The sequence below is a fragment of the Myotis nattereri genome (genome assembly GCF_964212035.1).
Source record: "Myotis nattereri genome assembly, chromosome: 7".
NCBI lineage: Eukaryota > Metazoa > Chordata > Mammalia > Chiroptera > Vespertilionidae > Myotis > Myotis nattereri.
The window spans coordinates 41014578-41040193 of NC_138082.1; the positions used below are offsets into that span (position 1 = coordinate 41014578).

Genomic DNA, 25616 nt, shown 5'->3' on the forward strand with positions numbered 1-25616 from the left:
ATGGGAAAATAAGAGTCCCCACCTCATAAGTCTGTTGTAAGGATTAAACTAATATGTTAATTTAGAGTAATCAAAACATAGGAAGTGTTCAATACACCTGGTCTGAGGACCTCTTCCAGGAGTAAGCTTTGTTCCCTGTGTGAGTCACCTCTGTGCACCTGCTACATGAAGCCTGTAGAAGTTGCTACCTGCCTCCTCTGCAGCTCTTTTCTATGACCCTTACTGCTGACATCCTGTATGATCACTTCTAGATAGTCCTGCTCTCCCAGGGAACTGGATGGTTCTCCAACTGCTTTTTGTTTCTCACAAAAGAGGAGACTCTTGGGCTTGAAGAAAGTGTTATCTGCCTGCTTCTCTTAACTGGCAAATCACCTATGCTTAACCACTAGGTTTAGAAAAGGCCCAAGGGAAACTGATGTTATTCTCAGCCCTCCTAGCTGAGACTAGCACAGTGGTTCTCAACCTTCTGGCCCTTTAAATACAGTTCCTTATGTTGTGACCCAACCATAAAATTATTTTCGTTGCTACTTCATAACTGTCATGTTGCTACTGTTATGAATCGTAATGTAAATATCTGATATGCAGGATGGTCTTAGGCGACCCCTGTGAAAGGGTTGTTGGACCGCCAAAGGGGTCGTGACCCACAGGTTGAGAACCGCTGGACTAGCAGATCTGGAGCATCCCTAGCATGAGAGAAAGAAAAGCCTCCCAGCCTCCCACAGAGGAGACATCTTACGACAAGCCCCAAGACACTGAGGGTAAAGGGAGCATTGGCATCCTCAGCTGACTGAGTGGAGAAAGGAGATGGCAAGTCATTCATGAAAAGAGAGAAATCTTCCTCTGTGCAGGATTGGCTTGGAAGGAAGCCCCCGAGGCTCTGGAGTCCACTTTGCTATATGCTCCTCGTAGGCAGGGTCCCTAACCCAAGTAACTGTGTTTTACACCCTCATTCCATGTCCCACCCTCCCCTCCTCCAATCCCAGGACCAAGAATTTGGTTCAAGTCATGAATTGCTCGGATAGGGGGACATCATTTACTAATTTGGGGTAAATCCAGGTCCATTAATATTTACCGAACGCCCCCCAGGAGCTGGGCAGTGTTAGCTGGCAGTCCCAGGAATCCTAGGAACCAACAGTCCACAGTCACATCCCAGGAAAATAACCCTGCCTGTCTCTGAGCATCCTCACGTCCTCGGGGTCAGCTTCTGGGTCTGATTCCTGCAAAACACCAGCACTTCCTTGTACTAGGGGCTTCCACTAGGCCCCCATGGAGCCTCCTTGAAACGCTGGAGGCTTAAAGGGCTTAACGGGCAGGGAGTAGGAAGGGGTGGGGAGGTAAGGTAAGAAGGAAGGGGAAGAAACAAGGTGCGTTTCTCCCTCAGTGCGTGTTCCAATCAGGAGTCGGCTGAGTTCCCAGGCGCCGATTCCCGCGGGCCAGAGACACTCCAGGAACCGCCTGGCACCCGGCGGTGGACTGGGGCAGGTTCGGCCCCGCGGCTCCCTCCTCCCCCCTCGCCTCCCGCCGGCCCCTCGCCTCACTCAGGGGCGTGTCCTGTGCTACCTCCCTCTCACAGCGGTCCGCTCATCCGGTTACAGCGGCAGCGGCGGCAGCCTGAGCGAGCGCAGCGACACCTCCGGCTTCTGGGACTGAAGCTGCGGCCGCCTCGGGCGCTCGGGGCACCTGTGCGGAGCCGGAGTTGCAGGACGAGGGGTGGGATTCGTGCCAGCCACTCTCTGAGCCCGGAGGCAGGGCCACCCCCAGCCCCTTAGGAGCCACTGCTCTGCAGAATCTCCGCCCAGAGCTGGGAGTCCTGGTGGGGTGGACATGTGGAGGACCAGCTAGAGGGCTGAGAAAGGTAAACACTGGGTCCAAGTGTAAGAGGCAGTGGAGGCTGTGGCTGGGACCATGACAGCTCCCCCCCTGGACTTCGGGGAGGTGGAAACTTTCCTGGACAGGCACCCAGAATTGTTGGAAGATTACCTGATGCGGAAGGGGAAGCAGGAGATGGTGGAGAAGTGGCTGCAGAGGCACAGTCAGAGTCAGGGGGCTGTAGGCCCAAGGCCTGCACCGGCGGGCACCGGCGGGGGCAGAGGCAGCAGCAGCGTTGGTGGTGGCACTGGACCAAATGGCTCAGGCAGCAGCCAGCCCCCTCCGGGTGGCGGGGACTGTGGTGGGGCTCCCCTGAGTCCCAGCTGGGCCAGCGGCGGCCGGGGGGATGGGAACCTGCAGCGGAAAGCTTCTCAGAAAGAGTTAAGGAAGAGTTTTGCCCGCTCCAAAGCCATCCACGTGAACAGGACCTATGATGAACAAGTGACCTCCCGGGCCCAGGAGCCCCTGAGCAGTGTGCGGCGGAGGGCGCTTCTCCGCAAGGCCAGCTCCCTGCCTCCCACCACAGCCCACATTCTCAGCGCCCTGCTGGAATCCAGAGTGAATCTGCCTCAATATCCCCCCACGGCCATGGACTACAAGTGCCACCTCAAAAAGCATAACGAGCGCCAGTTCTTTCTGGAACTGGTCAAGGATATCTCCAATGACCTCGACCTCACTAGCTTGAGCTACAAGATCCTCATCTTTGTCTGCCTCATGGTGGATGCTGACCGCTGCTCTCTTTTCCTGGTGGAAAGGGTGGCTGCTGGCAAGAAGAGCTTGGTCTCCAAATTGTTTGATGTGCACGCAGGAACCCCACTGCTGCCCTGCAGCAGCACAGAGAACTCAAACGAGGTGCAGGTCCCCTGGGGCAAAGGCATCATTGGCTATGTCGGGGAGCATGGAGAAACGGTCAACATTCCTGATGCCTACCAGGTAGGACTTCGCGTTGCCCCCCCTTCCAGAGCCCCACTGGCCTGGGAGCCAAGCCTTCAGTTACCCTTTGGCATCCAGAAACACATTAATTTAGACTCTTTACAATACGAATCTTGCTATTTAAATTCCTTCTGAGTGTAGACCACTTAGAGTGTTTCTACACCATCTTTGATGTCATGGTCTTTCCCTAACACACAGTGGTTTGTGGAAAATTCGTGTGGAACAAGGGTTACATTTTGCATCCAATGGTAGCATGTGTTCTCGGTCAAGATACTTTGTCTTTAAGAATATCGGTGTATGGTTTTAGAATGTATTTGTGGGGTGATAGAAAAAGATGTCTACTCCAGAATTCCAGTGTTAGTCTGAAGAAAATGGGCTTGTTGGTGTCTCTGATGTCTTTTTGGGATCATAATGTATTTCATTCTCATTTGTGCTTGGAAAGGGAACAAAATGCCTAACTACTTTCCTATCCCCTTCTCCAGCTTACAGTTGCATGAGTTCTAAGGTAGGGGAGAAGTGGAAGAGAGGGAAGGTCAGAAGAATGGTCTTCTGACACACTTGAGTCTATTTAGCATCTATTTTAACTGTTCTTGTTGTTGTTGTTGAGTTTTCAGAGGTTGGAAAAGTGGAGGGGTGATTTATCTGTAGGCTGGAATGCAGCATTATCTGCAATCAGTTTTTGATAGGACTGAGCAGTAGGTTTTTAGTTTGTGAAACAAACAAAAAATTGATAATTTTCTAGCAACTCCAAAGGCAATGGGCAGGGTAAACATGCTAATTTCAAGTGGAAAAGGAAACTGAACATGCTGTCATCTGGTATTTCTAAGCCTTTCATTTTCACAGTGACTTGAACTTGATATTACCCTGCATCTGAAAGCCAGTCAGTTCTAATTTCTTCAGTCTCTGTTACTGGACATGGTGAAACCGGATGCCACTTTCTGAGACTTCTTCAGCGTTCATAAGAATTGAGCATTCCTTCCAGTTGTCTAAAGGAGATATATGTTTTTCTAGAGTTTGGTTGCTATTGATCAGAACAGCAAAAGTGGTGGGAAGGACATTAAAGGTAAACTTATATTTCATCTGAAAGTTGACAGTTTTACGTAGAAAATTGACTAGCTTGTATTAAACCAAGTTTCATTTTTTTTTTGTGAGGTGTCACTATAACACTTTAATGTTAAGGGATGCCTGTCAAAATACTGTTTTTGTTAATCTTTTTGTATTGATTAGGTACATTATTCATTATATACCTCTTGAAGACCGATAGGTTTAGGTCAAGTAACCAATGAGTTATCTTTAACAAGTGTCTCTTTTCCTACAATCCCAGAAAACCATGGGAAGAAATAAAAGCTCAAATTCATATGAATTTGAGCAATCCTCAAATTCATATCTTGAGGATTCTGTAAAAAGTTGAACAATCATAAACTCTTTTATTTCCCAGTATTCAGATTCTTATTGTGTGCTTGGGCTATAAAAACCCCTTCCTAGTCAGATGACGCTTGTTATAGCATGGAATTGCAGTCTTTGCTCTTTCTTGCCTTTGCTTTTCTCATTCTTCACCAATTGATTTTCTCCCATTTATATAGCTTTAATTTCTTATTCCCCTCCTTCAGCTCCTAACTTTTATTTAATACTGTTCATATACTCTCTTTTCTTCAAGAGCATAATTCCCAGCTTCCTCAGCAGTTAACTTGTCTTCCTACTGACTAGAACTGTGGCTAGAGGTGTTATCACAGGCATAGAAAATCAGATTTTCACAGCTGATGTTTCTTCTGGGCCCTATTCTTGCTTTGAAGACAGAGTGTAAAGCAAAGTTGCTTTTTAATATTTGAAAGCTGACATTGGGCAGGGAGAGGTTTTGTTTTTGTTTTCTCCCAGGGTAGTAATGATGGCTGTAAGGCTGGGTTGTTGGGAGGACTGGCAAAGGCAGGGAAGAGAAGGGTGTTATATGGGTTGAGAGTTTACGATCTTAGTTCACTACTTGTATTCATTTGAATCTGCTTAGAAAGTCCCCTTCCTGAGCAGGTTGGCCTCCTTTATATATTTTTAACATGGTGTGCTTTATATTTTACCTGCACTCCTCTTTGATGAAGCCACCTCTTTCCTTTGTTATGACGCATCTCCAAAACCAATAGTGTGACCGTGGGAGAATTTCTTGACTTCTGAGTCTCAGTTTCCTCATCTGCAAAATGGAAACGACACTTACATGGCAAAGATTACTGTTTTGAAAATAAAATGAACCCTGGCTGGGTGGCTGAGTTGGTTGGAGCATTGTCCAGCACACCAAAAGGTTGCAGGTTTGATTCCCGGTCAGGGCACTTACCTAGGTTTTAGGTTCAATCCCTTGTTGGGGCGTGTATGGGAGGCAACCGATGGATGTTTCTCTCTCACATCAATGTTTCTCTCTCTCTCTCTCTCTCTCTCTCTCTCTCTCTCTCTCTCTCTCTCATCAATAAATAGAACAGACTGACATACCTCGATGTGGGGGTGGGAGGATGAAAAGAAATATATCAAAAGACTTCTATACTTATGTGCATAGTCCATGGGCACGGGCAATAGGGTGGCGAAGACATGAGGGGGCGTGGGTAGGGGCTGGGAGTAAGGGAGCAAGGGGGGAGGAATGGGAGACATCTGTAATACTATCAACAATAAAAAATATCTATATTAAAAAAATAAAATCAATAAACATAGCATTGGGTGAGGATAAAAAAAGAAAATAAAAAGATATTACATTAAATTCCCTAAAACATTACCTGCACACTGCAATTACTTAGGAAATAGTAACAGAAAATAATGACTATGATGATATCTAGTTTACTAGCATTCTTTCTCTTCATCTCATTTTCAGGTGTTCCCCACCCCCCCCCAATCTGGGACTGAGATGTGAATTGAGCACATTTTGACTGGCCTAATCTTCCTCTGAGCTATGCTCCCCCCTTAAATTAAATATTTTAGAATCAATTTTACATTCAAGGGATAGAGAAATATCTATCCTTCCACCCTCTACTTGAGATTTCCCTAAATGTGATTGATAACACTGACCATAGCCTATCCCTACACTTTGTTCCCCTTAGTAACTTATAAACTTTTTATAGAGTTATATTGATGTTGCATCCTTCCCAAGTTCTAATATTTCCCCCCATCCATTTTATGCTGCTATAGATTTTTCTTAATGAAAACTGGCAACCTTCCAAATGCATGTTCTTTTATCATGATGTTATTGTAATCCTGATCATATATTGTAAACATCTCGAAGTTTCTATATAAAAATATAACCATCTTCCATGATTCTTTAACTATATTTTAAAGGTCTTTGTTGTTCAGATTCAACTAGTGTACTTTTTTTCTTCAGGAGATGCAATTATCACACAGTCTCAGAATTTAATCACTTGTTAATTAGGTTAATGATCCTCTTGGAGGTTCAGAATATGGGTGAGAGAAAGGCATTGAAGACACTTATGAGATTATGATAAGTATGGCATTTTGGAGTCACGGAAAGATAGTCTAATGAAATACTAAAGTTGAATAAAAATTTTTTTTACAGCAGAAATACCCCTTAGTTTATTTCATTATTTTTCATTACTTTCCTCAATTAGTCCTAAAAAACAGACTTGAAATTTGATGACAAATAATGAATTGCAAGTGGAAAAAAATTCATTGTAGATATACAGCATAGATCAGAGTGGCTGCAATTTACCATTTTCCCCTGACAGTTATAAGTTATTAAACAGCCCACTTTAATTTAGTAATGAAAAAATTGCCCTCAAGAGGTTGAAAATAAGAGCACTCAAGTAACAGATGTTCTCTTTGAGATTATTCTAAGCATACAGAACATAGCACTTTAAACATTAATAAAAAGTGTGAGATGATACTTTTGTTACTGTTGATAATAATGACACAGGTGTTTGATGGGCTTTGGGCTTGAAAGGCATCCACGATATTTTGTTAGGTGAACTGAGAAGAGGAAAGGGGATGATGCAGAAGGGTTACAGGTGTGCCAGGCTTTCAGGAAACCCGATCTATTTACACAACATATTTATTCATTCATTAGTTCCAACAAACACACACTGAGTGTCCATTATTCACCTAAGGCTCAGGTTGGAGGCCTGTGGGCCTACAACAATGAGAGGACATGCTTCTTGCCTTCCACATATTTACAGTCAAGCTGTACTTAATGACACAAACTAAATGGCATTAGCGTTAGAGGAAAATGTCTTGGCTCATTGTGACTTGGCTCATGATGGAAGACTTCAAGGGGGAGGTGCCATTTGAGCTAGGAAAAGGGTTGGGTTTTCTTATTGGAAATGGTCGTGGCATCAGGGGAAGTGATCAAGGTACAGCAAAATGGCTTCAGCAGAGAGATGATAAACAAGCCCCAATGTGTACAGAGGACAGTGAGTGGTTTAACTTGGCCAAAGTATTGCATATCCTATAGAATTAATATTTAAAAGGAAGGGGAGGGCAAAAGAAGAAGAGACCTTGAATACCTGACTAAAGAGCTTGAACTTCATTAATAGTAGGCCACAGGGAGCCCTTAAAAACATTTTAGCATCATCAGAATGATGTTTTGGGTTACCTGGTGGCAGCGGCTGAATGGATTGACCAAGGGGAAGCTCAAAGCTGTGAAAATAATTAGGAGTCTATAAGGTGGTCTGGTAGAGCCATGGAGAACAACTGAACTAAAGCTGGAACAGTGGAAATGGGCAGCAGGGGACATGTGGGAGATGTCCTTCAGGTGTGGATTTGGACTAGGACAGAGAGAAGGCAACGGTGACTCAGAGATTCTAAACCTGGGTGATACGGAGAAGGGTAATGCTGATACAAAAACCATAAGAGAAACTGGGTAAATAAAGATTTTAAGTCAAGCTACCCACATAATTTGTGGAACTCAGTGCAAAATGATAAATAAAGCAGGAGCCTGACTGGAGGTGGAGAAATCAATCTTCCCTTCTTAAGGGTCTGCTGCCCCACCTACAGCAGAAATGTGGCCCCGAAGTCATTTCAACTTCCATGCTGAGAAATTCTCAGTACCTCGATTGGGGGTGAGTGAGAGGCTCCTGCTCAGTTGTCTGCCTGAATTCGCCATAGTGCTGCCAGCTCTGGGTTGGGATGGCCACAGCCTTGCTCCTCCCCTTGATGGAGCACCTGACCCTCCTCACACTCCCACCTAGACCCCAACCAAGAGCAGAGGGCAGTGGCAGACATGGGATATGGACCTCTCTCCCAATGAATGTGACCTGGTTGTGGCTCCCAATCTCAGGGCAGGCTTGACAAATGGGTAGTCTGGGTGGGGCACAGGACACCAGGGAGCAGGGAGCAGTGGCCCGGAAGCAGTCCTGGGCAAGCAGTGGGAGGGTAGACTGAGTGTGGGCTGAGGCTTCAAGCTCCAGGCTCATAGGCCATTTCCCTACTGGACTCCAAAGCACAGATTCACAGCATAAATTCAAAGATAGAATTACATCACAAGCAGGGAGACCCGCAATTGCACTCGTCAAATGCCCACAGTGCTGGCCCTGATTGAGTCACACTGAGTCTTAGGTGGAAAAGTTCAATATTATTCCAGTCTAGTGTGTACTGCTTCGCATGGCCTCAGCTCCATCCTAATTAAATTATGTGCCATTTTAAATGCCCGGAGAGTGCTTTTCTATTCCCGTGTTTTTCATCCTTTCTTCTAGGACTACTCTTTCTTCATCTTTGCTCATTCATAGCTTGCTCTGGTTTCTCATGATATAAGAAAGGAGAGCTGATTGCTTATCCTTGAAGAGAGAAGATGGAAAACAAAACAAAACAAAAGTTATACACACGTTATATTTAATGATACATTGCACTGAATTTTAATTTTTTAAATTGTATTTTAGAATAATTTCCATTGAAATAACTACATTTGGCCTCAGAAGGGATTAATTTCATGTAGCTAGAAAATCAGTGACGAAAATGCTTCATTCCCTAATGAGCCAGTGCTGACAGACATGGGTTTAGTTCTGTGATTAAGTTGCTGAGACTTGCTTAAAAGGCAGCTGTTGATCCCACTCCAGCACTAGTATTATAAAAGAGTTTCATGAAATCTTATTTCAGCTTTGCACACAGTGTTGGAAAAATGCCCCCAAGCCCACAGACATGTTCACTAGCCCAGAAGCAGAGTTGATTTTCTGCTTGAGGCAAGAAATATTTGCTATTTCAACCCCCCTTTCAGACAGACACACGATCATGATAAGCACAGTGACAAATCACATTAGCTGCTTTGTACATGAGGACGCATTACAAAAAAGTACAGTTTCTACAGAATCTTGTGGAGGTAATTTAAGGTTAACTTCATTTTCCCCAACCCCTAAGCTAAATGTTTACTAATCTGACCAATGTATTTTGGTTCCCGAGGTTTGGGTCACCTGTTTATATTTACAAGTCTGGCTGGCTCAATTTGGAAGCTAGTATTTCATGTGTAATATAGTGTCGAAGAAGCTTTCCTCTGAAATAGCTTTGAGTTGTTTTATAGGAAAGTCACCAGGATCCTTGAGGTCCACTCCTTGCTCCTTTAGTCATGTATTTTGAGGGTGGTGTTTTGCAACATAACCACATTCTTCTGGAAACTAGAATTTGAATCCCAAGAAAAGCAGTTTAGTTATAAAATAGTGGGTTGGATTTGTAATATTTTAGGAGAAACTTGGGTTCCTGGTCATTTATAGGCATTTAGGCTAAATTTATATATTTATTTATTTTGCGGATTAAAATAGCAAAGAAGGTTTCCTTAAAAACTGTATTTTTTTTTTTTAATATTTCCAAGAGTTTCTTATTAATTGGTTGGTTTCAAGGACTGAATAGTGGTTTCACACATTAATGATGAATTCTGTTTCCTATCATAAAATATAGCATTAGGCTTTTGCAAATTTAGTACAAGAAATCTTTTTCACCTGAATGAAAAAATGAGGAACTTTTGAGACACCTCTTTAGGGTATCAATTTTAAAAAAGTTAAACATAATGATAGTCAAAAGGGAAACTGAAGCTCCACTGTTGATTAACAGTAACTCCATTTAAGGAGCACTAAACCATGAGCCAGACATGACAGCAATACCTCTTTTAATCTTCTCAACAATCCCTGGAGGTAGCTATTACCACCTCATTTTACAGAAGGAGAAACTGAGGCTGGGAAGTGAGGGAGCTGTGATTCAAACAGATGTCCGGATTCTAGAAATTTCAAGCTCAGCCACTCCCTTTGTGGCCTCTACTGGTGACTAACCATTGTATGCACACTGCTGTCCCTTTGCCTTCTTTTTTTGTTTTCTGCCAATTTAAATTATTTCTCCCTTCAAAGCCCATTTCATGAAACTCTTGGTAATCCCTGCCCCCTCCCACCCAAACTGGACATGATCTGTCCCTCCTTTGAACTTCTCCAGTGCTTTAATGTGCTCCTTTCTATTCTTAGTATTATAAGTATTTGGATATTTAAATGACATCATGTCTGTGCACTCAAGATCAAGATCATGATTTCTTATTTTTCATTCACTGCAGTGGACCATATAGGGCTAATGCAAGGTTTTCTATTCAATTGAATAATTACCGCTTATACCTCCTTTATGTGGTCAGCTCCACCTCCAAGCAGAAAGTTGCGCCTAGTCAGGCAATATAGACAGCTAAACCAGGAAATTCATCCTCTGAACACATCTTTAAACTCATTGGATCCTATTTTGTAGATTTATTTTTTAAATGGGGCTTATGAAAACCATCCAGATAACTGATCATCTGAATTGCTTTCTGCATTGATCAAATCATCATGTTAATTGCTAGACTCCTATTTCCCCACCCCCTCCTTTGCTTTCTTCTTCTTCTTCTTTTTTTCTTTTACTTCTTTGTATGTGGAGACCATGCCACTGACCAAGTAGTAACAACAAACAACAGTCCACTGCCAGCTTCAAGGCAGAAGCATAGGATGCAGCACGATTGTTTGGGCTAGCTGCATGTTCTCGTCTTCCCATGACTACCCCATCATACAGTAAAGCTTACCGAAGGGAAAATACCCCTTATAGCAGGCGTATAGCAGACTCACAGCCCGCGGGCCTCATGCCTCGTTTATCTGGCCCGTGTTAGCCTTTGAGTTTGATATGCCTGCCTTACAGCCTTAGCTCTTGTAGATGTGAGGATTTTTTCTTTGAAAATCTGTTGAGATATGGGAGATTATATTGACCAACCTGATAAGTATTTGTAATAGGGAATGTGAATCCTTATTATTTCATTGACCAATCTAATGTTTATTTTTCAGAAACATGACTCTTTCAAGTTTATTGATTATATATCTTATGTTTGACATACTCTGTAAAGGTCCTGTAACTTCTGAGATGGCTGCATTTATATCCTACTCTTTCCAAGATATTATGAGATGTCCCATGGGCATGCCCAAGTGAGAGTCACCTCTTTCCTTCTGTTTTGTATAGTTATCACCAATAAATTGGTTGGTTGCTTGACCTCCTCCTCATTCTACCTCCCAGATGAAATAATAAGGTCTGTAAAGGCAAATAGTATAGCTACTCTTGTTATGTAGAAATTAACCGTCACCCTTAGATCTGAAGAGGAGGGTGCAACTACCAGAACCCCGAGAGAGCTACCGCTGTGGGAGAGCCCAAGCTGTGGTGCTGGAGAGAGGAGCTCAGCCACTGGGAAATACCCTTTCTCTTCCACCAATGCCATTCATTGGTTGAACCCAGTCTTGCTTGAAGCCCAGAGGGCAAAGGAAGCCCTGGTGCAGTTTTCCATGGGAGCCAGCCTTCAGGCACAGACAGGGAAGTAAAAGTTGGCAAGTGCATCGGGAGAGCCAAATGGGGACTATCCGGAGTTACCAGGGATGTTAGCTTACTCATCACGGATGTAAGTGTGTGTAGAGACCAAGTCAGACAGGAACATCCCTTTATATTTGGATACTTAGTTTCATCAGCACTTAGAGAATAATGACTGAAATATGTAGAAAATGAGCTTAGAAACACCATTTTCCATAATGGTATTTGGTTGCCTTATTCTCTTCAAGTAATTATGTTTATTCCTGATATTCAATTTCCCAGAAGAAACTCTATGGGAGGTAACTTGGGCCAAACACGTGTACAGGGAACAGATAACTTTGGTCTAGTTGTAAAACCTTTCCCTGTACTACCCGACTAAGCCCATTTGTTTGGGGATTAAATTCTTACATTACTATCATGTCGTGAAGCTGTAAAAGACATCAGGGTGTTAATTGACATTCTCTAGACTGTGAGACAGGAATCTTGGATTCTATTTCCAGTTCTGCCTTACTTTTTAAAGCTAAAACATAGAGATAATATAGTCAATACAGGTCTACCACATATGGTAATTCGTAAGGATATAATCATTAAATCTAACCATTAGATTCTAATGAGATCATAGAAAAGCACATTCATAAGGATAAGTAAGAAATGTAAGGCTTTATGAGTATTTTAAATGCACAGTCCACCAGGGCCTGGGAGGACCTTGCACATAAAAGGAGAACTGATTTAAAATGTGGTAGTACCCATATTGACTATATTTTCTTATTTCCTAGATTCTTGATATCCTGGCATTTGGAGCCTTGATCCTCCTGGAAAGCCTGCCCCTCCCAGGGCCTGCTAATAACTGCAGAGAGTATATGTCTCTCCTCCAGGTGTACCTTTGATATACAGAGCAACATATCTAGAGCCCACATCTCCAACTGTCACACAAGCCACTATTTCCCCTGCCCTAAGTCACCCAGGAGACAGGTACTGGACATCTAGGGGTCACCTCTATGGCCCAGAGCTTGTCAAAATTATTCAAACTATCGAATCCTAAACTTACTCACGGAACCTAGCCTGTCTCACTCATTCCTTCTGGGCCATGCCTGCCCTCTCCCTTTCTGCCTCCTGACTGACCCTGGTCTGTCCCATGTGGCCCTGCAAGTCGTGATGTAGTTTCTAAAGATGTGTGACTAAGACCTTTCTCCTTCATGACAATCATTCCCATTCTGATTAAAACAAATCCCGGCTACATTTTAACATTCATGATGCTTTATACACAGGTAATGATTGCTTTACAATGTAATCAAATGCTTTAAATGAACATCAGATTGTCAGGATTTACTGGCCATACTACATGTTGTGCATTTGACAAGCATAAAAATAAGGTTATGTTAATTTCTTCTTTTTTTTTATAATTAATCAATATGTCTATTTTTCTAGTATAATATATAATCCGCAAAAGTATCCATTGTGTTCCTGTGCTTTAAATTTCCATATGAAATATCCAGATTGGTCATTTATAATTTTATTCTTGAAATCCTAGAGATTTAAAAAAAATGACTATTTGAGTCCAGTACTTGTAAACTAAATAGATTCTAGGAGCTGACATTAACGGGTAAATGAACACTAAATCTTGGTGCTTGTAATCAAGCTCTAATAATTTATTAGGCTAGGTCAGTGATGGTGAACCTTTTGCGCTCGGCGTGTCAGCATTTTGAAAAACCCTAACTTAACTCTGGTGCCGTGTCACATATAGAAATTTTTTGATATTTGCAACCATAGTAAAACAAAGATTTATATTTTTGATATTTATTTTATATATTTAAATGCCATTTAACAAAGAAAAATCAACCAAAAAAATGAATTCGCGTGTCACCTCTGACACGCGTGTCATAGGTTCGCCATCACTGGGCTAGGTGGAATCTATGACACAATTTTATTCTAAATGTGTTGACTATTTGCAAAAAAGATATACCTTTTTATTTCATGTTTTTCTGTTTAGACATGATGTTAATTTTAATACTGAGCATTACCCTTTTACTACTTATGCTCCCTATAGAACTTTATCAGATTACCAGAATGCTTTAACCTTTACTTTTTTCATTTTAAAGAAATTAGATGGTACTCCGTTTTCATTTAAATGGCTGTGCAAGTTTAATGAGCTAATAGTTTTTATGGGTATTTGGCAACTTAATGTGCATGATTACATATTTAAAGTTTTAATAATGGCTATAATGGAATTAAGAACTGTAGGCTTGGGATAGTGTGGGGAAGATTATCCCAGGATTGCTAAGGAAACCAGTCTAGATTTTTATTCTCTTGTGCATAAGGTCCCCTGGAGAAGTGAAGCTGCGCTCCCCTGCTCGAATGGCTCCCTTTATGGGGAACCCATATTTCCCTCCTAGCCTCTTTCTCCTTTTGCTTCCGGAGGACCACTGAGTGAGAGGGTGTATGTGCTGGGCAGTGGTTAAGGCTGGCTTTTTTTTTCTGTCTTCAGGTATGTGAGATTGGGGTCAACCTATTCTCTCACTTCCTCTTCTTGGAGCATTGTCTTTGAAAGCCCAAGATAGCCACAGTACCTCCTTTTTATGGTAGTCTGGTGATTATCATATAGAGAAGCAAGGAGAGCAGCCAGTGGCAGTGAATGTGCCAGGCACGGACCCAGCAGGCAGAGGAGTACAGAACCTCTGGAGAAGAGGCTGATAGCACAGTTGGGAGCAAAGTATCTCTACCCATTCTGCTCTGCCACCATTTCTCAAATGAAGGAACAAGAGGAATAGCTTCTGATTTGCTCCCTTTTTTTTTTTTTTTTTTTTTTTTACCATGCCTGCTGTGAGCCCACTGAGTAGCCATGAAGGAAAGGAACTGGCAATCAGGGAGAGCCTACTGATTTAAAATAGGAAGGGCAGGAAAACACTTCTTCGTCTTTGAATTGACTAAATTGAGGTGATCTGCTACAGTAAATTAAAGAGCAAAAAGATCAACTGAGGAAAAAGAGATCACTGTCATTGCAGGGAAGTTATATACCTAAGACCTTGAGTTTCTGTTAAAGAAATAACCAGTTTTATTCTTTAGAGATAGCCTTGAAATAATCAGGATCAAGTATTCATATATGTAGCCATGTAACACTATTAATCACTTCTTGTAGCAACTATAGGAAGCCTGTACAATTAATGCAAAATTCTATGAAAATCATGTAATGCAAAATGATATGAAAAGATATGAGAGCATAAAATGAAATAGATGTGCTTTCTCTCTAGCACGTAAAACCAAAATTTACTTCTACGCCATCTCTTTACTCGTGGCTATTGATCTGACCCTCCTCCTTCAATGCTAACTTAGCTCCTACCAGTGTATTGGAATACAGTAGGTCCTTGGTAAATCATGTTTAAATGAATGGAAGAGCCCTTATTATAGCTTTTTATTTCATCTTAAGAGTGACATGCACTGTTGGGACCATTATGTAGGTTAGTGTGTCTCAGAGGTGGCACTATTGACATTTTGGACCGGATAATTCTTTGCTGTGGAGAATGCTGACTTGTGCATAGTAGGATGCTTAGCATTCCTGGCCTCTACCCAGTAGGTTCTTGCCCAGTCATGACAAGAACTAATAATAATGTCTCCCAACACTGTGAAATGTCCCCTGGGGGCAAAATCCTCCCCCTGCCCCTTTGGAAACCACGGATGTAGGACAATTTGGCAATACTCATGTACTGCCTTAAGAATAGTCATAACTTCTGATGTAGCAATTCCAGATTGCCCTAAGGACATTTTTATGGTTATGTGCAAACATTTTTCTATATGAATATTCATTTCAGTGTTACTTAAAATAGTGTAAAATTATCAACCTGGACATCCAACTAGAGGGTTGGATAAATAGATTATGGTACATAATAAAAGAGATTATTTAATCAGGAAATTGCTCACAAAATATTTAGAGAAACATATTTAAAAGACAATAGCATCCCAGTTTTTTAACAATAACAACAAAAGCCTGCGGGGAGGGGTTGAGATCAGAATCAGACTGGATTTGGTTCCCAGTTCCACCACCTAAGAGTTGTCTCATATTTTACTTTTCCAGTTGTTCCTTTCTGTAATCCTCAAATGGGGTAACAATACCTATCCTCAAAGGTCACTGTCAGGATTAAATAAAATTACATATAAAAAGTGTTTAACATGCTATTTGATATATAATGAGAACTCAGTAGAAAAGTGATTGGACTAGTGCTTGGGGAATGGCTGGGAGATGATATGGCAAAACATTAATAGAGGTGCTCTCAGAGTGGTGGGCTGATTTTTCTCTTTTACTTTGTTTGTGCTTTCTTGTACATATTTTTCTAAAGTTTTTATATATCTATGTATTAATAGAGTACTATTTGTCTTAAGAGATACACCTCCTAGGCCCAATGGCACACAGTGGTAACATAACAGAATTTTGTTTCTCACTCTTCAGAAGCTTAGCACAGGTCTTTCTGATTGGCAGGTAGCTCTCCTCCAACACTGGATTCCTTTCTTCCCAAGCCTCCAACAACTTAAATGTGGGCTTCTCAGGTTGCTGTCAACACCAACATCTAGGCAGCAGATGAGGGGGAAAGACATGAACAAATGAAGTGGGAATTTTTGTGGGTCAGGTTTGGAAGTGGCACCCATCATTTCTTGCTCCGGTTTTATTGTCTTTCTAGAGACTCTAGAACTTAGGCATGTGGTCATACCTAACTGTAGGGAGGCTGGCAAATATAGTTTAGCCCTGCCCCATAGTGGATCCCATACAGCCACTGCATGTAGCTCAAAGTCTAGGACCTTCAAGTGGTTAGCTATCTTCTCTAGCAGATACTCCTGGTTTTCACAGTCTAGGGCTCATGTGCTTGATTAATTCCCCACAACACAATTTGAGGGGAAAATCAGGTGGGCTTTGGAATACCTTAACGATGCAGGGAAGAGATTCTTGCTGTTTTATTTTCCACTAGAGGCCCGGTGCACGAAATTCGTGCATGGGGGCAGGTGTTCCTCAGCCTGGCCTGCACCCTCTTGCAATCCGGGACCGCTAGCTCCTAACTGCTTGCTTCCTGCCTGCTTGATCACCCCTAACCACTCGCCTGCCTGCCTGATCACCCCTAACCACCTCTGCCTTGGTCCCCGCCGTGGCAGCTTCATCTGGAAGGATGTCCGGAATGACATCTGGAAGGTCATTCGGCTGTCCGATCTAATTAGCATATTACACTTTTATTATTATGGATTGTTGAAAATGGATTGGAGACTAGGACTCTAGAGGGAGGAAATTTGCTAAGGAGATTGTTGCCTCTAAGCTCAAAGGTCTGAGGGGCTGAGGCTAGACTTGGCTACATAATTTGTGGGACCCAGTGAAAAATAAAAAATGGGGGTATTGGTAGTGTTCAGGGAAATCAATACCCCTGTGCCAGCTACCCTGACCCATGACAGTTGAATAACTCCAAAGGATTGCAATCTCTGTGACAGAACATGTCCCGTACCTGGTTGGGGTGGGTGAGAGGCACCACAGAGTTACTTACTGAACATGCCATGGTACTGTCTTCCTGGGAAGGGGCCAGTGCCTTTCTCCACTCTGAGATACCATAGGGCCTCTGGCCCTTCTTGTTCGCATGACCTCACTGGGAATGGAGGGCAACAGCAGAATATGGGCACCCACCCATTTCATACTCCATCAACCTGACCCTGTTGCACCCTAGGTAGAAAGAAGTGGATATCATGAGGCTTGGGCAGGGAGCAGAGGCTGAGGAGGCTGGACTGTGTGTGAGTCCTTAGGGCATGCTGCACCAGACTTCACGTACAAAACACAAATCCAACTTAAACTTCAAGTGGTGGTGGTTGGGGAGTGATGCTTCTCGGCATTTGATCCTGTGTGACTACACTGGTTGCACACCCATAAAGCCATTCCAGGATGCCTATACTATGACTTTATAAGATTAAGTAATTAGGAAATCAAATTCCCCATGGAAGTTCATTATTTTTCTACCTACTTCCACAGCACTTTGCTCATATGACTCTTGCTATTTATTGCATTTTGGTAATTTAAATTTTGGCTCACGTGTCTTTCCATTAGACCAGTAGTTCTCAACCTTCCTAATGCCGCAACCCTTTAATACAGTTCATGTTGTGGTGACCCCCAATTTCATTGTTACAAATTGAACATAATTAAAGCATAGTGATTACTCACAAAAACAATATGTAATTATATATGTGTTTTCCGATGGTCTTAGGCGACCCCCAAAAGGGTCGCGACCCACAGGTTGAGAACCACTGCATTAGACTGTGAACTCCTTGAGGGCAGATGCTATGACTTTCTCAGCTTTGTAGCACTTCCTGTGTGTGGCACATAGTAGTTAGGCACTCAAGAAATATTTGTTATATTAATAAGTAAGAAAAAGGAATGTAATTGAGAATTCAACCACAAGTGCAAGTATCCTAGGTACTGCTACTAGGTTACAAGGTCAGATTAAGATCAAGAATTTAGCTAATAATATTGACCTTACACCAAGGGTCCTTTCACTTTCTTATACATCGGAATGGATAGGGTTTCTAGGTCAAGTGGTCAGGTACAGGGCTACAGTGTTCCAGGCTGTGAATGTGTTAGAGAATGAAGACACAGGGAACCAAGCAATTCATCTACTACCAATAGGGAAGAGGAATGAACAGAGCTGGGAAGATGAAAGCAAGAAAAAAATAGATTCAGCTATAACTAATATAACAGGTCTGGAGCTTTTGGAAAATAGTGATTATAAAGTTAATAATGGCAACTGTGGAGCAAAGGAGTTGTATTCTGCTTTTCATGTTTACTTGAATAGCAGTAGCGAAATCCTTTAGGCAAGGTAGAATGATTTGCTAGGGAGAGTTTAACACCTCAGACTGGGAGCTCTCTGATTGGGAGGAGGGGTAATTTAAACCAAATTATGTGTAGGGAGAATCCAGTACCAAGCCTTTGATGAAAGCAAATGAAGCAGCAGCACCACCAACACCTTCATTTCCCCCAAAGAATGAAATGTATTTATGTTTCTCTAGTCTGTACTTGTTTCCCGGAAGTATTCTCCAAGATTGTCAGATTCCTTTTTGGCCTCTAGATATTATTATATTGTGTGTGTGTGTGTGTGTGTGTGTGTGTGTGTGTGTGTGTACTGATTTCATAGAGGAAGGGAGGAGACATAGATAGAAACATCAATGTTGAGAGAGAATCATTGATTGGCTGCTTCTTGCACACCTGCTACTAGGGATCCAGCCAGAAACCTGGGCATGTGCCCTGACCAGGAATAGAACCATGACCTCCTGGTTCATAGGTTGATACTCAACCACTGAGCCACACCGGCTCAGGCTAGTTATTTTTATTTGAATCATCATCATTACTGTGGAAAATACTCAATCCTTTGAGAAGTATGAAATTCTTGTGACCTTTGTTTTAAATACAGTAGTTAAATGACATTCCCAAAGAAATTGATCACAATTTTTAGTGTTCCAAAGCTCATGGAACAATAGTGTTAACAAACACATTCACTTAACATATGAACCACTGGCTTGCTCAACCTCTTTCCTTTTCCTCTATCTTCCTATATTTTCTTTTCTCTCTCCATTTCTCTGTCTTGTGCTTTCCATTTCCTCTTTTCTGACATCCCATACCTGTCTTCCTTTTGTGTAATTGCTTGGCCTTGTCCCTCCCAACTTTCCCTCTTTTCCTTCCCCTTTCCCATCCTCCCTCCCATCTCTTATCCTTCATCATGCTTGTCTCTCCTTTTCCTTATTCTTTCTTCTCTTTTTGTTCCTGTCCTCTTCTTGCCCTCTTGGACATGAATGACCTTAACCTAAAATGGGTATAACATGAAAATAAGTATTTTTCCCCAGTTTTTAATTTAAAAATCAAAATTTTAAATCTCATAGGCTACCCTCAGAAAACAATCAAGTTTCTTTTTTATTGCTATATGACCTGTGATTGTACCTTTCTTTCTAATTTTAAAATCAAGCACATGAAATATTTGTTTTTCTTTTAAAACACACAGATTTTAATTACATTTCAAACTGTTACTCCATGTGGCCCCTGGCTGTAATTTGTTTCCTGTGGGTCATTGCCTGGCAATATAAAAAAGACCTTGCCCCTCAAGTACATTCTAAGTAGAACAAGTGACAGGGAAATTAGTATTAAAAAATTTGGTATACCAAGTTTTATTAAAATGAGAACAATGATAAATATTATTTCTTTGATAAGTCTCTTAGCCCAGTATCCACCAGGAATTCTTAACAATAGCAACACAGTAGTTACCATGCTAGCAATTCTCAGGCTGATTAAGGTCTTGTCTCACTTAACCTGTAGTTCTTGAGAGTGAGTGTCCCCTGGAGGGTTCTTTTTTTCCTTTTGTACACAGAAAAGAAAGATTTTCCATTCACCTGAATCCACCAGGAGCGGGTGGGAGTTAAGCGCCTCTGTTTTTCCCTCAATGTATTAACTCTCTGAAACTTGCTTAGTCATTTCTAAAATTCAGCCACAGGACTTGCTGCCTTTCATGATGATCCATCAAAGGGAAAGTCAACCAAACTTTGTAAGCTGTGTGGCTTCATTCCTAGAGCTGACAGGATCTCTTGACTGAAAACCACATCGAACCTTAACTTCTGCATCTTGCTTCATTATTTCTAGCAGAACACAATGCCTGGTTTGTGTGTGGAATTTTTTGTTGTTTGTTGTTTTGTTTTAATTTCTCCAGCTTTTATGAAAGATCATTTTTTCCTTCCTTGATAAAGGAATTCATTTATTATGAATGCATTTCTAATTCTCAAAAATCCATAACTGTACAAAGCCAAAGAATAGGCTAGTTTTTCAACATTTGAAATAGGAAAACTTGAATAAATGAATATTAGACTATTTTTTCCCCCTGCATGCTTTCACTTTTGATAAGCCACTATGTGCCTAAGGAAATGGGTAGTAAAATATCTATATTAATTTTTATTATACTAGAAATATTAGTTTGTCCATTTTTTGTGTGTGTTTTCTGCAGAAACTCCATCTTTCAGTTCCTTAGTCAGTACTTTTGGAATTAAAAGTAATGTTTCCTGTATTTGAGTATTTATTTGAGCCTGGCATTTGATAGAGTTATCTCATGTGATCTTTTAAAATATATATATTTTTATTGATTTCAGAGAGGAAGGGAGAGGGAGATAGAGATAGAAACATCAGTGATGAGAGAGTATCATTGATTGGCTGCCTCCCACACGCCCCACACCGGGGATCAAGCCCACAACCTGGGCATGCGCCCTGACTGGGGATCAAACGGTATCTCCTGGTTCATAAGTCGATGCTCACCTACTGAGCCAGGCCAGCTGGGCTCTCGTGTGATCTTCATAACAATCTAGTGAGAAAGGTGAAGTTAGTGTTATTCTCTATATAGATTAGGAATCTATACTTTTATAGATTAGGAAGCAAGCATTTTGGCATTTGCCTGAGGACACAGGGCCCTATGTGTTAGAGTTAGGACTCTGTATTCCTCCATCACTGTTTCTCCCACTCAGGGGCTCTGGGAAGACCAATGGACAACATGTTTCTTCTTTGTCCTTTTCTGATTAAGATGAGACATAATACAAAAGAGGAAATGGGATATTAAAATATTACACTTATAACTTATTATGCAGTTATATGTTTATATTTATGGGCTTATACTTCCAGAATTAGATAGACCTACCCTCCCAGCCACAGACAATGCTGGATACCTGCATTCCTCCCCACTAAAGGGACCTATCCCTTTGAAACTTAGATCCTTGAGGAACACAACAGAGGTATGTTCCTGTGAGCAGCCTGACTTCAGAAGATTAAGAGCTGGGCTATGTATGCCCAGTTAGTCTCCCTAGTACCTAATGACATAACTTACCCTACTTCCATAGTGAGGAGCAAGGGGTGGGTTCAAAGGCTGGAGAGGTTAAGGGAAATGTCTCCTTATGGAATACGGAGAAAGGGGAAGAGTCATTCCTCCTCTCACCACGACACCTCTCAAATACATTGTTATATTTGAAACATTGAGGTAACTTTTTCTTCCACCACCCTGGCCAGCAACATTCTCTTGCCCCTATCTTACTGTCCTTATCCTCAGTTACCCAAGCCAGAAACCTAGGCATCATTTTTTATTCCTTTATTTTATCCACCCATTATATTCAAGCTATCAGAAAGTTCTTTTGATTCACTATTTAAAACAGATCTCAAGTCTCCATTTTTCTCCATGTCAACTGACATAACTCTAGACCAGTGGTTGGCAAACTCATTAGTCAACAGAGCCAAATATCAACAGTACAACGACTGAAATTTCTTTTGAGACCCAAATTTTTAAAACTTAAACTATATAGGTAGGTACATTTTTATTAACTTCATTAGGGTACTCTTAAGCTGGCCTTTGCTAAAAACATCCTCAATCTGAGGGTCGACCTCAGCGAACGTACCCCCACTTCTTCTAACACCACTTCTTCAAAATAGGCTCACCCAGGCCGAAAACCGACTTCTGCGCAACGGCCACGGAGTTTCAATCGCACTGTACGTGCGCGCGCGGATGTGGTATTTTGTGGAAGAGCCACACTCAAGGGGCCAAAGAGTCGCATGTGTCTTCGAGCTGCAGTTTGCTGACCACGGATCTAGGTGAAAGATAATGGTGATTTGGTCTAGAGCAGTGGTCAGCAAACCTCGGCCCACGAGCCACATGCGGCTCTTTGGCCCCTTGAGTGTGGCTCTCCCACAAAATACCACGTGTGGGTGCGCACGTACAGTGAGATTGAAATTTCATGGCCCATGTGCAGAAGTTGGTATTTTGTGGAAGAGCCACACTCAAGGGGCCAAAGAGCCGCATGTGGCTCAAGAGCCACAGTTTGCCAAGCCGCAGTTTGCCGACCACTGACCTAGATAATTGAATCTGCCTCCTAATGGGTTTAAATCTACTCTTAACTATTTTCCACACAGAATGGGGATAGGAAGGTGGGGCCAGATTATTTGAGGAATTTTTTATTCTAGTCACCTCCTATTTGAAGACAAAGAACAGTGGGAGACCCATGAGCAGGAAAGGGAAATATATCTGAACTGCCCTGCACTTGTTATCCATGGGAGCCTGGACAGATGATCTACTCTATTTGTGTGGTAATGCGTTGTCTTTGCATACCTTTGTGAAGGCTGGAGATAAGCCATTCCATGGTAGTTTCATTGGGTAAAGATTATTTGGCTTCAAGTTTGCTTCTGGGTCTTCCCACTAACTGCAGTAGAGGACATAGCCGATTATTACCCTGTTAGATTTGAGTCTCTTTGTCTCTAAGTCAAATATCAAAGTAAGTTCTTATACATAATCTATCTAATCTAAGAATATGAATGAGCTCCCAGGACCAAGATAGGCACTAGATAGGGCAAAAGATATTGGGCAATGAATGGTCTCTGCTCGAAACTAACACCTTCACAACCTATAGATCTACTATTATAACTTAATCGTCTCCTCTTTCTGGCTTTTCCAACTATAAGAATCTCCAAACATTTCTGAGAGTCCATCAGTAGTGAACAAGTAAATTGGCAGTTAACAATAACAGAAATAAATTGACCACTTGGTAAGAACTAGAGTGGGACTAGTTTAGGTTCGGAGACTGAGAATAGTAAAGGAAAACTGCTAGGTAAGCAAAGAGGAACGGACTAGCTCAGCTTTGCCAAAGGCAAACCATGTCTGCCTGACTTGAATGGGGCAGTCAACACCCTTCCTCAACTAGATAATCTCTAACCTGCTAATTATGATTTTGTCATCCTGAAGTTTTGATCCCAATTCTTAAATTATAAAAACAAACAAAAATTAAGTAGGAAGCATTGATGATTCTATTATAGAGGTCAACCACTTTCTCAACATATTTCTATACATTTCTTAGATAACTACTCCCGGATTATTTTATACTGTAAAGTTTATAATAAAATATTCCAAAAATGCTTCTTTAATTGAACTAAACCTGAAATTTAATGACACAAGAAAAGACTTTTGCTAGTGAAACTTCATGTTATATTTTAGAGGCCTTAAAGTATCAACTGCAAATATAATTTGTTTTTTTTTTCAATTAATTCAGGCAAAAACTGATATCAACTGGACTAACCAAACCAGAAAAAGTTAATAGCAGTAGGTTACATTTATTGAGTACCATATTTTCCTGTGTATAAAACGCTATTTTTTTCTAAAATAATTAGACTGAAAATTGAGGGGGGTCTTATACCCAGGAGTCAGTTGAGGAGGGAGTGGGTGCGTAGGTGGGCATGTGGGTGCGTAACTGCCCATACCTTGTCAAATAGGCTTCCTCGAATCACTAGCCTTATTGTTACTGACGTCAGCTGATGCCGTAATTGGAGGTGGAGGTGGAGAGTGAGCAGATGCCACAGGGACTGGAGCATTCTGAGCCCATAAAGATGTCAAAAAATAAAAAGATAAATACCGGTAAGCAATTGTGTTACGCTGCGAAATTCAAACTGAATGTAATCTATGCAAAAGAGCATAGAAATAGAGCTGCAGAGAGACAATTTGGACCTCCTCCCAATGAGTGTGTGATCAGAAAGTGGAGAAAACAGGAAAAACAACTCCTTAAGATGCCAAAAAAGAAGAAGGCCTTAAGAGGAAAACCAGCAAAATGTTTAAAATATTGATTTCTTAATTGTGGGTTGGAAAAATGGGGAAGGCATCTTATGCCTAGGGGCTTCTTATACACGGAAAAGTACGGTATATTCCATGTGCTAGACACTGTGCTAGATTTAGGTACTTCACTTAATCCTCACAAAGCTCTATGAGGTAAATACCATTGCTTTCCACATTTTACATGTGAAGAAACTGGACTTTGAGAGGTTTAGTAACCTGCCAAGTTTACACAGCAAGTAGGTGTCAGAGCCAGATTGCAAACCCAGGTTGTCTGAATTGTGTCTAGACACAATGCTTTTGCTACTATGGGAGATATTGAGGATTATACTTGTGTTATGCTCACATATTCAAGGTCATAATAGTCTTGTTTGTGAAATAAGGTGGCTCTTTGACAGAATATCAAGTTCAAAAATCTGTTAGAATGCCTTTCAAAGGCTGTGTTAGCAATTCACATTCGTTGAGATCAGGTGATATCAATTGCAAAGATCCCAGCAGTTGTATCATGCATGGAGAGATGGGGACAAGGTGTCTTAAGTAATGCCTTGAAGGCAAATAGTAGTAGTAGTAATAGCTAACATTTATAGGGAGCATACTATGTGCCAGGCCTTCACTTAAGCACTTTTACACATATTAATTCATTTATTTCACACAACAATTGTATAAGGTAGGTCTACTATCAATCCATTGTACAGTTGAGGAAACCGAGATATAGAGAGGTTAAGTAACCTCCCTAGGATCACACAGCTAATAAGATGGCAAGCCAGGCTTTGAACCCAGATTGTTTGGAGCCACAATTTGTGTTCTTAAGTACCACAACCTAGTGCCTCCATTGTGTGTATAAACAATGAGTAATGAGCTATTCAGCATCTTTTCACAATACCCTTTACCAAAGTTATAAGACAACATTGACATAGAATACACAGTTGTTATTTTTGGAAGCTGGGTTGTGAGTGCGCAACATGGATAGTTTCTTTAAAAATGAAAACATTTATTTTTCATCACAACTGGTCAGTTCTAGAACTTGTTGAGATTTGTTTACATCGTTAGCAATCAACTGGAGGAAATTGTTAACAGATTTCCCAAGATATTTTAGAGATACTGATAATTTTCAAGGCAGAGCTAGAGTTATTCTCTGAAAATCTTATAATTGTATATATCAATTGTAAAGTAAGATATGTACTCTTGTCTCTGAGAAAGACCTGGAGCTCTGGAGTATTAGAAGCAAGTAAATTATCCTGGAATAAATCACACATTTCTCTTTACTCTGAAACTTGTTGGAAACTATAGGTGGACTGTAAGTAGGGCATCAAAGTTATAACCATAGCAGTGATTTATTGGTTCAACAGCTCTTTGCTGTTTGGCTGGAGGGGAAGCCCTTTAGGTACATTTATTGCTTTAGTCATGGATTGGCTTGATTGCTGAGGA

The 25616-nt window shown here is 41.4% G+C and overlaps 1 protein-coding gene across 1 annotated transcript in view; it reads left to right on the forward strand.

The window, feature by feature from the left end:
• Positions 1 to 1905: 1905 nt before the first annotated feature.
• The window catches only part of PDE11A (phosphodiesterase 11A), a gene marked incomplete at both ends in the record, with an annotated part of 286244 nt that continues 262533 nt past the window's right edge, over positions 1906 to 25616 (forward strand). The window contains one exon of the mRNA XM_081095861.1: positions 1906 to 2802. Coding sequence (XP_080951987.1) covers positions 1906 to 2802 — 897 coding nt within the window. The remainder of the gene's footprint in view (positions 2803 to 25616) is intronic.